Source organism: Paramisgurnus dabryanus, chromosome 21, assembly GCF_030506205.2.
Source record: "Paramisgurnus dabryanus chromosome 21, PD_genome_1.1, whole genome shotgun sequence".
Lineage (NCBI taxonomy): Eukaryota > Metazoa > Chordata > Actinopteri > Cypriniformes > Cobitidae > Paramisgurnus > Paramisgurnus dabryanus.
Window position 1 is genome coordinate 2953848 of NC_133357.1, and position 12696 is coordinate 2966543.

At 36.2% G+C, this 12696-nt stretch overlaps 1 protein-coding gene and 1 long non-coding RNA gene across 3 annotated transcripts in view; one reads left to right on the forward strand and one right to left on the reverse strand.

Moving 5' to 3' along the window:
* LOC135775264 (uncharacterized) overlaps positions 1–6375 on the forward strand; it is a 27364-nt gene extending 20989 nt beyond the window's left edge. Inside the window, exon 3 of the long non-coding RNA XR_010543852.1 lies at positions 6253–6375. This is a non-coding gene — a long non-coding RNA (uncharacterized lncRNA). The remainder of the gene's footprint in view (positions 1–6252) is intronic.
* Positions 1–12128, reverse strand: part of calcoco1a (calcium binding and coiled-coil domain 1a) — a 27172-nt gene extending 15044 nt beyond the window's left edge. The window contains exons 1-8 of one of the 2 annotated variants that reach the window (XM_065285331.2): positions 11971–12127; positions 8841–8989; positions 8660–8762; positions 6274–6476; positions 2583–2795; positions 2243–2391; positions 1574–1643; positions 587–742 (exon numbers count right to left, since the gene is read on the reverse strand). In XM_065285331.2, coding sequence (XP_065141403.1) covers positions 587–742; positions 1574–1643; positions 2243–2391; positions 2583–2795; positions 6274–6476; positions 8660–8762; positions 8841–8972 — 1026 coding nt within the window. In that variant the 5' untranslated portion in view covers positions 8973–8989; positions 11971–12127. Of the gene's footprint in view, positions 1–586; positions 743–1573; positions 1644–2242; positions 2392–2582; positions 2796–6273; positions 6477–8659; positions 8763–8840; positions 8990–11970 lie in introns of both variants that reach the window. The other variant, XM_065285333.2, reaches the window with a different exon arrangement.
* Between the last annotated feature and the right edge of the window lie 568 nt (positions 12129–12696).

Genomic DNA, 12696 nt, shown 5'->3' on the forward strand with positions numbered 1-12696 from the left:
CACCATACACAATCTGAAAACAGGGCTTTAAGTCTAAAATACCGAACTTGTCCTTTAAAGTCAGAAGTTGTCCCCTGATCCCTGTTTTCCACCATTATAAAGTTTGCAAGAGCAAGGACATTAAGTAAAGTGACTCCAAATGTGCTCGTCTAAAAGATGATGGACATATGTATCTCGGATTGCTTTAGGGTAAGTAAAAAATGGGCTAATTTCGATATTTGGCTAAAGTATCCCTTTAAGAAAGCTGTGCTGGTTTAATGTCTTTAATGCAGCCAAATTAAACCTTAAGTGGGTTAATGTACGGTCAGACGGTCATTAAGTGCAATACAGTCCTGATCACACCATCAAAGTTTATTCTGCATTAATGACCAAAACCACTGTACATTATCCCGTACTTGTATTCTTGTAGCTTAGCAAATAAAACAGAAGGAAACAGGACTGCCAGAAATAATTTCCCATATAAATGATATAAAGCTAACAAGCCTGTCTCTCCAGCTTTCTCTTTCATTCTCTTCTACTAAACTCTTGAATACAAGAACATGCCCTAGGTGTTATATCGACGGTGTGGAAACTGCTGGAGTGATACCTCCTTCCTATGCGCACTGTTGAGTTTGTGTGTAAGGGTGCTGATGGTGTCTCTCAGCTGTAGGACGTGTGTATCTCTCTGAGCCAGTGTGCTTCTCAGACTCGGAAACTCTGCAGACAAACTGTGTAGCTCTTTCTCCATCTGTTCCATCTTTATCTGATAAAACCGAAAACGGCACCATTGTGAATATTTTTGAAGTGAATGTGACCCTATCTGTAAAACCTAGGCTGAAGTCTGAGATTAGGAGCATCAAAGTTTGATTTTAGTCATTTTCTGTTTTTTTATGTGTACGCGAACGTACGTGCACGGTGGGACACACGGCCTTGCAAAGCATCGTTTATTTGACTCGCACGTGTACATTTGATGAAAGCGCTTTGCGTCTATTGGGCTACATGGCTACATACTACATTCTTCATGTACGTAGCGTTTAAAAAATTCTGGTGGTGCGTGTGTACGCGTGCACACTTCTGATTACAAAAATTGCGTCACGTGCACTGTATGCGAACCCCTGCGTACGCATAAAGGGGGTCGCACACTGGAAGCGCAGCGCCGCGGCGTTCTAAAAAAAATCGCACACATTGCTTTCGATGAGTGCACGCACACTGGCGCTGACAGGTGCTGCCTATCCACGCCGCCCAGCTACGACTCATGAAGTTGCTCAAATCCCTGTCACCCCACAGAGCGCCAATCACATAGTTTAACATTAAATAAAATCATATTTTTCCTAAATCATTAACGTATATTTTGCATTTGAAAGTTGAGGCTCTCTTACTAAGCTCGCGCTATTTAGTGTGCACTTCCGGTTCTAAGATACCTCCGAGTTGTCCCAGACGCGACTCAACGCGGTGCTGAGCTGCGGATCCGGTATTCTACCCCCTTAAAAAATTGACCATACTTTGGCCTTAAATCACAAAAAAGACTTTAGCTGTGTTTTCACAGATTGGGTCACATATAATTCTGTGCATGCTTATATGCGAGTTCAGATACCTTCAGGTTTTTCTGCTCGTCCTCTTCTTCTTTCTTTTGAACTGCCGCTTTCTTGGCTCGTTCCCTCATCCTACACAGCAATACCACAGATGAACCAATAAAACCATGTGGCCCACACAGACAATGCTATAAACATAAGGCCTAAAGGGGGTCAGATGACTCCTGGAGATGCATTTGCATTCAATCACTCCTGCTTTCTTTAGAGGTGGTCAAGGATGCAAATGACCACAATCCATTAAATGCTTATGTGTCTCGTACAACATCATGACTGTGCCAAAACAAGGGTGTTAAGCTATACTAACTTGGTTTATTTTAAATACACATCTTTAAAATGATATCAACACAGTAGCATCATCAGGGAACAATGTTACAATGTGTCATCTGTAATATAACCCTAATAGATCTGGGGGAGATGTTGGCCACCCATAAATATTTTGTCATAGGCCCAAGTGAAATTCAGCAACGACCCAGCAGTGACACATTGACATAGGGCACATTGTAACCCTCATGTTAAAGTAATGTATGTAGTCATAAAATGTGAGATTGTCTCCTTAAAATCTCCTTAGGACCTTTGACACTCCTGTCTCTGCTCACCCCTTCTGATTGTATCACCTATGACGCAACCTAAAAACAGACGACTAGTAGTCTAAAACACAGAACACCTTTCACCTTTCTAGGTCGGTTTCCCTCTCCAGGCCTCTTTGTGTCAGAACTTTAATGTCCTCCTCCAGCTCCCTGATTCTTTGTTCATTTGCTTCTTTTTGAGCCAGCAGGGCCCTCTTCTCCTCTACCAGGGCCTCACCCATGTCCACAACTTCCTACAAGAGAGGTTTAATAATAGTAAGAGAAGTTTATAGTAAGTGTTAACACTGAAATCATTTAGCAGTTAGGCTACCGCCGGTGTCTGTGAATATATACACCAACGCAAACATTCAAGACAAAATATATACAAAAGCATAAGTCTGGGTCGACCACACAGGGTGAAGGAATGCATGTGTGTTTATGCTACCTTCTGCTTTTCCTTCATTTCTTCCACTTTTTCTTTATATTCCCTCACTTCCTCCTTTAGGCCGCTGATCTTTTGTTCCATTTCCTTGTGGCTCTGCTCCCAGAAGCTTCTGTCTTTCTCGCTCTTGTCTCTCTCTCTCGCCATGTTTTGGTCTGCTGCCTCCAGGGCTTGGAGAAGGTCGGCACGTTCCTTTAAACAATCCTGCAGGCGACTCTGTTAGAGAGAATGACACAGATCCCAGATTTCAAGAATGGATGCTATGACCAAAATATAATATTAAAATTAGTGCTGGGCAAAGATTAATCGCGATTAATCGCATACAAAATAAAAGTGATTTTTTTTCATAATATGTGTGTGTACTGTGTGTAATTATTATGTTTATTTAACCACACACACACATACATATATTAGTTTCAGAAATTTTTATTTTATAACTTTTTTTTAAATTTATGTATAATATAGAATACATAAAATATAAATAAGTAAATATTAGAGGGAATGACACAGATCCCAGATATCAAGAATGGATGCTATGATGGTGGTTGAGGAGATTCCCCTGTTCATATGTAAAGCGCTTTGAGTACTGAGAAAAGCGCTATATAAATGTAAGGAATTATGACCAAAATCTAATATAAAAATTACTGATGAGAAAAAATTAATCGCAATTAATCGCATACAAAATAAAAGTGATTTTTTGCATAATATATGTGTGTACTGTGTGTAATTATTATGTATATTTAACCACACACACATAAATATATTACTTTCAGAAATGTTTAATTTATAACTTTTTTAAATGTATGTATAATATATAAAATATATATATATAAAAAAAAAAAAAAATATATATATATATATATATATAATATATATATATATATATATATATATATATATATATATATATTTATATAATGCATACATGAATGTGTGTGTATTTATATATACATAATAATTACACACAGCACACACTCTTATAGACTGTTTCATCGGACGCACGTGATACACGTTTGGATCCGAACCTTACTTCCGGTTTCGTTTTTTTAATGGTCTGACTAGTTACTAAAAATATCTCTTGAACGAAAGCCTCGTCGAAAATAACAAATGTTTTGGTTTCCTAGGTAATCTATGTGTTGTTTTTTTGCTTGTTATATAAATAAACTACGTTTAAAGAACTTTGTTGTTATTTATTCTTAGCGGAGTTTACCGGAAGTTATGTGCGGACAGCGACAGCCGCTTGTTTATGTTGTTACTGCTGAAACGGTCTATATTATGCCAAAAAACTTTTATTTTGTATGCGATTAATCGTATTATAAATCACAATAGTTACGCATGCTGGAAATTCAACCCTATAATGTTATAACATTATATAACCATATGATAATGTTCTTATTTTCCTGTAGCTTTAAGCATTGTGTCAGCAACAAAAAGGTCATGGGTTTGATCCCATGAAACACACATATTAAAACTTCTATAGATTTAATGCACCGTAGGCTGCTTTGGATAAAAGCATCTGCCGAATGCATAAATCTAGGTTATAATCTAGTGACTTAAAGGTATTTTATTCTATTATTAAGAAAGTTTTGGAGATAAAAAAGTTTTGAACTATCTTTAGAGCTATGTGGGCTCACATAAGTCATAATATAATAGTTATAGTAGTCATAAGTTATAGGTAGTCAGGTTATAATAGTCATAGCCTAATAAAAACTTTTATGTGGAGCAGGTCAACATCTTGAGGTCACATAACTAGCAAAATACTGCTCACATTACCTTGGTAACTCCCTTTTTACCCAAAACTTTCACTGGCCTTTGTCTGTCAGGGATGCTGTTGCTTTAAAGTGCACCTATTTCATTGCTAAAAATGACGTTATTTTGTGTATTTGGTATAATACAATGTGTTTGCAAGGAAAAAGCATTATTTGCCACTAGGGATGCTAAACAATTAATCGCGATTAATCGTTAGTAGAATAAAAGTTTTTGTTTACATCATATATGTGTGTGAACTGTGTATAATAAATTTGTATAAATAAATGTACACACATGCATGTATATGTTTTAGAAATGTTTACATGTGTATATACATTTGTATGTTTATGTATAATTTATATTATATATAAACATAAATACTTAATATATAAAAAAAAATTTCTTAAAATTATACATGAATGTGTTCATATTTATATATATACATATTTATTATACACAGTTTACACACATATGTGATGTAAACAAAAACTTTTATTCTGCTAACGATTAATCACGATTAATTGTTTATCATCCCTATTTGCCACATACCGTACATTTTTGTAGCTCCAGATTTCACTCTCTTCCTGAAATGCACAGATTTGAAAAGCTCTGTGTCCCTGATTGGCCAGCTAATCTGTACGTTGTGATTGGTCTGAATACCTCCTACGTCAGCCGGAAACGTGACTTACCATGTTTAAAAGATTTGCACACAATGCAATGCTAACAGGAGTTAACTTACAGGCTGTAAGTCTGAAGCGGGAGGAATTATGATAATGTCGGTCTTGTCTACATCACCAATCCCAGGAAGTAAACTGTTGCCTACAATCCGTGTGTTTGTTGTAGTCCAAGAAAAGGGATTTACGTTGGAGACGATAACTCGCGTCATTGTTTACTTAGGAGTTTATACCTTTTGCATATCGTTAACATGTACTAATACACTTACACCAAAGGAAATGAAAAATCGTGAATCGGACCATTGGTCCTCTTTAAGGCTGTGTTTACAAGACAGTGATGTAGTAAAAATTAAAAAAACTAATTCTGTAGACACAGCAGTGCTGTCAAAAAGAATACGCGATATCGACTAAAAAGGCTGTATTATGCGTTGCAGGCCAGTAGATGGCGACATTACTTTGTAAAGAAGCACTACATGCCTGCACACATACGCCTTTTTTAACAGAGCGATGAAAAACTAACGAGACAATGAAAGCATTGAGCAGTTTTGTTTAGATGGATGATTAGGTAGAATTATTACTACAAGTCAAAATTTAGTTAACTTTATTTTAGAAGGGTAAATCTTGTAGCCTAAGCACCACAAACAAAGTCTGGTAGGCCTCTTTCGTTTTGGTAATACTCATACATGTCTATGGATGAATTAACATATGCGCATGATGTTACAGCTGTCACAGATTTACTTTTACGTAGGTCATACGAAGACGACAAGGCGTTGTTATTAGAAACTTGCACTTTAAAAGCCGTCTTCAAAAGTTTGTGTTTTCAGAACACCAAAAACGCTTCTGTCATGTAAACAAACAGCCATACGGGATAAAAACATTCTGAACACATTGTCATGTAAACACCCCCTAAGACATTAGATATGTGAAAGAAGCACTGAACTGATTGGCCTCAAAAGTTCAACACAGACTAGATGGCGTCTGATGCTGTTCATGTGATTATCAGGCCACAGAACAAAACCGCACATTGTGGGAATTTTAATAGGAGTCTCTCTGTCTAAGGTCTGCAGTCCTCTAGGAGTTAAAATATTAATACACTGAATCATCTCTTCTCTATAGTCCCTTTTATCCTTATTCCAACACAAACTAACTGCACCATTTCACTTAAATACTCTTGATTCACATCAGTGCAGTCAAGATTAAGGTACACATAGGTCTTGTTAAAATATTTTTGCTTGTCTGTTTGTTTGCAGGATTCACAGTCTTCATCTGACCTGCAGTAGCTGGGCTCTCGGGATAACCAGTAACATGTCCTCTCCCACTTCCTCTCCCTGACCCTCCTCTTGCAGGGTCACCAGCTCTTCCATAGGCTTCGGGGCCGAGAAGGTAAACGGGGTACTGACAGCACAAATATCTCCCTTTCCATCCACATAAACAAACTGGTACTGCTGGGCATTGGGCCCTGGTAGATACGAAGCTAGACAAGAGAGAGAAACAAGGGGATGATGTAAACGGTCACCCGGTGGTTACAGTCTTATGTTTATGGTACACATAATGAACAAAAACTATAAACAAAACAGCTGTGATGCGTTTCCACAGGTTTTAAATATTGGCAAAGTGCATTTAAATATTTCCTGTCTGGTTATTTACGAGTGGAGTTTGAGATTTAAAACACAATGACATGAAGCCAGGGCATTTCTGATGACCTCATATGGTTTCTCTTGGATGTCTAAATGCACATCACCATCACTCGCCACAAATTACAATGCAGCCATTCTGCACTTTCTGAAGACACTTTCAGACATACTTGCACACATACATAAAAAAAGCAAACACTTAACCTCATGTAACCTAATGGCAATATATAGCTATGCACAGACATGTATCGACGCTTTGCTGTTGCTGTGATATGTCAATGAGTTTACCGTATTAGGGAATGCAAAACAAGACTTTTACATTTTTTAACTAATTCAAACTCATTCGCGCACTACTATGTGGAAGTGACAGCTGTAAAAATGTTAAAATAATCCAAACATTTCACGTTAATCGAAATTAAACTATACACAAATGTCAAAAAATGTGTTGTTTTCTACATTTTATTATTGGTTTTGCCGTAATTTTAGGAAACATCTTGTTGTCTTGTAGATTCATCAGATAGTAACAGCATCCAACATTGTCACTTCCTCCTGCTATAGATGGGTAAGATTATTTCTGATAACAAGCAAAATAAATAAAAAAACAGGTAAATTACCTTGGTTCAAATCATAGCTAAAGCATATTTACTACCAGTGTTGGGGGTAACACATTACGTTTAGGGCTGGGCATAGATTAATCTAGATTAATCTCATACAAAATAAAAGTAGTTTTTTGCATAACAGTTTGAGTTTGTGCTGTGTGTAATTATTATGTATATATATAAATACACACACAATCATGTATGTATTTAAGAAACATTTACATGTGTGTATATATATATTTATTTATATTTTTATATATTTTAAATTATATATAAATAAAAAAACGATATTTAAATAAAACATTTCTTAAATGTGTATATATAGGTATGTGTGTGTGTGTTTAAATATACATAATATTTACACCTATTACAAACTCATTTATTATGCAAAAAATGACTTTTATTTTGTATGAGATTAATCTAGATTAATCTATGCCCAGCCCTAGTAATAATATTACTTTTCTGAAGTAACGAGTAAAGTAACTCATTACTTTTTAAATGTACATATTAATATTTGAGTTACTTTTTTAAAAAAGTAATGCAAGTTACTTTCAGTTTAATTAATTTGATTAGAAAAATGATGTACTGAATTAAACTGAACATAGTTACACGCCTGTGTGGGAACCGTTTGAGTCAGAAACTGAGATGGCAGGCCAGAGCTCAAATTTTTCTGATGAAATATGCAATTTCTGAATGCAGAACATTTCAGCCAAGAAAAAGTAACTAAAAAGTAACGTAAGCATTACTTTCCATGAAAAGTAACTAAGTAACGCAATTAGTAATTTTTTTGGGGAGTAACTTAATATTGTAAAGCATTACTTTTACTACACTGAGTTAACACTACTAGAAAGCTAAACATTTTTTATTTTCTACAAGTTATTTGTTTCCGAGATCAGTTTAGCTACTAGCCAGACCAAGGTTAACGTCGGGCCAGGCACATCAATGTGGCAATGCACATGCATCAGATAAAACCATCTATACAGAGTAAAGTTGAATGCAACAGAACAAAGGGATCTTGCAATGCATTTTTAAAACTGTGTTTTCGAGACATGATGTGTTAAAGCACTATTCAAATTTAAAATCTGATGCACGTAATATGTTAAATGAACCAGAGTACTTAATATATTAATGCATATGTTAAGTACTCCAGTAAGAAAAAATGCCCATATTATTAAACACCTTGCAGTACAATAAATAGCTACAAGATGAATTCCTTTGTGACACTTAATCTGTTTCACGAGCCATTTGATGACAAGCTTTTAGTAATGTACTGAGTACACCTCAGTGAATGAGACCTGCAGTCAGTTTAATCAATGGAAGAAACTGTAATGAGCTCCTTTTATGTCCCTATAGCACTGTATGCCTTATTAATACTGTATTGAAACCATCATCTGACTAACAAAACAAAATCAATGCTTGGAAACCTTGAAAATTAACACAGCAGTTGACGGAGGTCCCTTCTTTGTAGCTGGATGGAGCCATTGCCCACACAAATGTATGGTAGTCCTTGACAGATGACCAGCCAACCTGAGTGAAAAGGGAAACAAATAAATAGTAATTAACCGGAAGAGTGACATCAACTCCAGCAGGTGGCTTTTTAATTACCTTAAAAAGTCCAATCCAGTCATTACTGGCCCATGTGTGCTGCTGGGTGATGGTGTAGTGGCAGTCCACTCTGCTTTGAGGGAAATAGTAACTCCCCACATTCCTGAACTCGACCCCACATGTCTTCTCCATGGCACCTGTGTAGTGACCTGGGATGTTGAAATAAAGTTTACAGCTTTTTCCTGTACGCTGAAACGCTATCCTATACATATAAATGTTATAAATAATTTTCTAATTTTAAATCATTATTACACAAGTTGCATTACAGGACTATTAAATTGCAAATAAAATGTGACCCTGCCTCTGAAAACCCAGCTGAAGTCAATTTTTGTGATTTACTGTTTTCTACACAAAATCATCCTTGATATCTAAAATTTTGACTGGTGCAATTTCAAAGATTGAAATCAATGAGTGCCATCAAACTTTGATGCTTATTATCTTATAATTGAGAGTTTAGCCTGGATTTCATAGGCCAGGGTCACAAATGTTTAGGGCTGCAAAACAGCTAATCTTTGCAGAATATAAGTTTTTGTTTAATAATAATTATAATAATATATTAATAATAATGTGTTTAATTTATATAGCGGCTTTTCCAAGCTCAAGGATGCATCATATGTGTGTGTACATTGTGAACAATAATTATGAATATATAAATACACACACATGCATGTATAATTTTTCTTTTTTTAAATGTGTTTATATTAAGTATTCATATTTATGTATACTATACATTTTATATAAGTAAAAAAGTATATACACATGTAAAATTTCTTAAATATATACATGCATGTGTGTATTTATAAATTCATAATTATTACACACAATATACACACATATATGATGTAAACAAAACCTTTTATTCTGCAAAATATTAGTTGCGGTTAATTGTTATGCAGCCCTACAAATGTGGTTTACAGTCTAAAAGTAGGGCTGCACGATTAATCGTATTTTTATCATGATAATGATATGTGCGCCCCACGATTAGTTTAAGACAATCGTCGCGATTAATGTGTAAAGGCCAAGCACAAAGCAGATGGTCTAGAATCAACCAATGTGTTTGTTTGATATGGGCGGAGTCAGAGTAAACGGAGTGGATATTTGCAAGCGCAGTCTGTGTTAGAATTAAGTTGGCATCACGAGATTTACAGTCATTCACCTTGAACGAGCATAATGGCAGAGCAACAAGAAGAAAGTGCAGAAATACGTATGTTAGTTCCCGAAAGGGTCATATACTCCATTGTTTGGATATTTCGGATTTTAGGAAAGTGATGTTGATTAGGTAAGTTATGAGTCTTGTGCAAACTGTGCTTTTGTTTCGTCCAAACATGAAATATCAAGATTTTTTAAAGCTGAAGACACAAGCCGCAACCATAAAAAATCCTGATCATCCACGACATATATATTTAGAGCCCTGCATTTCAGCCTTTTTACGCCCCTCTTGTCGGGTTTCGGGCCAATTTTAACGTCACAGTTGATACGCAGGCCAGACCTCTGACTTTTTTAGGCTTCTTCATCTTTTTATATTTTTTAATTTCATTAAAAGAAACTTTGAGCCTTTGATGATTGTTAAAGTAAGACAACGCACACAATGCACCTGTTGCAAACTTAAGAAAAGTTTACATCTAATAGTACCCCACAAAAATGGCATGAACATATTATCTGGGCTCATCATAGACAACACAGCAGTGGAAAGTTCAGTGTGTTGCGCAAGAAAGTCATGTTTGTCATGTTAAACTAGACATTAAAACCCTGAGGATGATGGAGTAGACTTTCTCACCCTGACACACAGATCAACACCCGTAAGCGTTTTTGTGACACGCTGTCACATGTTGCTGATACTGTGACTGACAGCAAGTGAACCATATCGATTACTTGCAATGACAGGTGGACTTCTAATAATCCACATGCCCCAAATTTAGACTATCCATGAATTTACAACAGGCTTGAAGACTGCAAAGTGTCTAATGAGCCAAACAACAATCCAGGCAACATCCATTTATAAACCATTACAGTCAAATGTAATGGGCCAGTGTCTCTGTAGAGTTTAGATCCAGCCCTAATCAACCATACACCTGATGCAGCTAACCAAGATCTTCAGGATAACTAGGAACTTCGAGACAGGTGTGTTAGGACCAGTGGTAGCTAAACTCGGTAGGACACTGGCCCTCCAGGAAGTGAGTTTGATACCCCTTGCCCCTAAGGTCTCTAAGAAGTAAATGGTCTATTTGTGGCTCCTGTGCCTTTAAGGCCCCCCTTCCCCAAACCACACGTGCACTTAGCAACAGCACTTTTCATTGCTAGGACTTAAGCTTCCTGTTTCTAACATTGGGAACCTAGTACAGCAAAAAGACAGGTGCACAGATCCAGAAACATCACAAGGTCGGATGAACTTTCACACATTGTTGTCTCATATCGTCAGTTCTTCACTGGCATCTAGCCGACTATTGCCCCAGTTGTGAAAATACAAAGTCATTTTTGCAGGTGTGGGAAAAGTAAAATTGATATAGTTTAATTTATAACATGTGTACATCAGGCTATTTTATCTATAAAGATAACGTAATTTCTACAATTATATATTAGGGTGAATAAATTATCAACAAAAATGAGTGGTAAATACTCAGAATAGACTGAATGCACAATAAAAGACCGACAAAACATTATACTAATCTAATTTAATATATATGAATATAGCTTGACACACAACACCTGAATTGGTGTGAAATATTTCGTTCGCATAATAATTAATAATAATAATAATAACATCATCACATCTGTGTCATGTGACGTGGTACATCATTTAATTTTTTCAATTAATTGATTTGCCAAATAAACTTTCCCGTGTTGACTGCAAACAGTCAATGGCCTTTGCAAGCGAGGCCCAAAGTTAGAGACAAGCTCAAGTTACACAAGCAAAGACAAAACAATACAGAAGCAGCTTTGACACTTGCTATATAAAGAATGGCTAAATTATAACACTGTTATTTTAAAAACACATTCCCTTAAAATAGACATGCAGCACGTTACATATGTGACGTGCTTTGTGTCATTACAGTAGCCGCGTGCTACTGACTGAGCATATTTCAGATTTTTTCTTTGTGGAAAAAACGCAACTGTCGTATTAAAAACTCACCCGATTTACTTCAGATGATCAGAATAATTTCATACAGAGAAACGATGTTCGGTTGTGAGGAAGAAAACGCATCTATAAGACTGATGACAACTGTAATTTACACTCGCATCCGCAGTGATGAGCTGTCCCACGTACCCCCTCTTCACAACAATAACAAAAACACAAGCATGGTGCTTATTGAGTCGCGGCGCATTGTGGGAAATAAAGTTCTATTATTGGCTCTGAATCACGGTGTAGGCCATCGAAAAACTACAATCCCCATCTAATACGGTGTGCCTTTGAAGGTCAATGTGGGAAGTCAAAATCACGATGACGCTATAGCGGTTAGAGCTCTCATTGGTTTATATTTCTCATGGGTTTATCAGACTCGTCTTCTATTGGTTGCATTTGTATGTCAATCAACCGTTGGTCAATTTGATTGGTTGACGTTTAATGCGCATGGTGAAAAGAAACAAGACTTGTTTGTAGAAGATTGCGAAATGAGTCAAACGCTTCAGTTTATATAGAAGCACCTGACCCGCATCGTGTGTTTATCTTCTATATTGACCTTGCATAATTTATATAGATTATTTAATCTGAATATTTTTATATTAGATATTTATAGTTTTTGGAGGATGTTTTCGGTTTAGTCTGCTTTAAATCCCTCGTTTACTTTGAGTAAACAACAAGCTATATATCTTGCAGACTCGGAAGAAACTTAATACTGGAATGCTTGGCAGTGAAGCC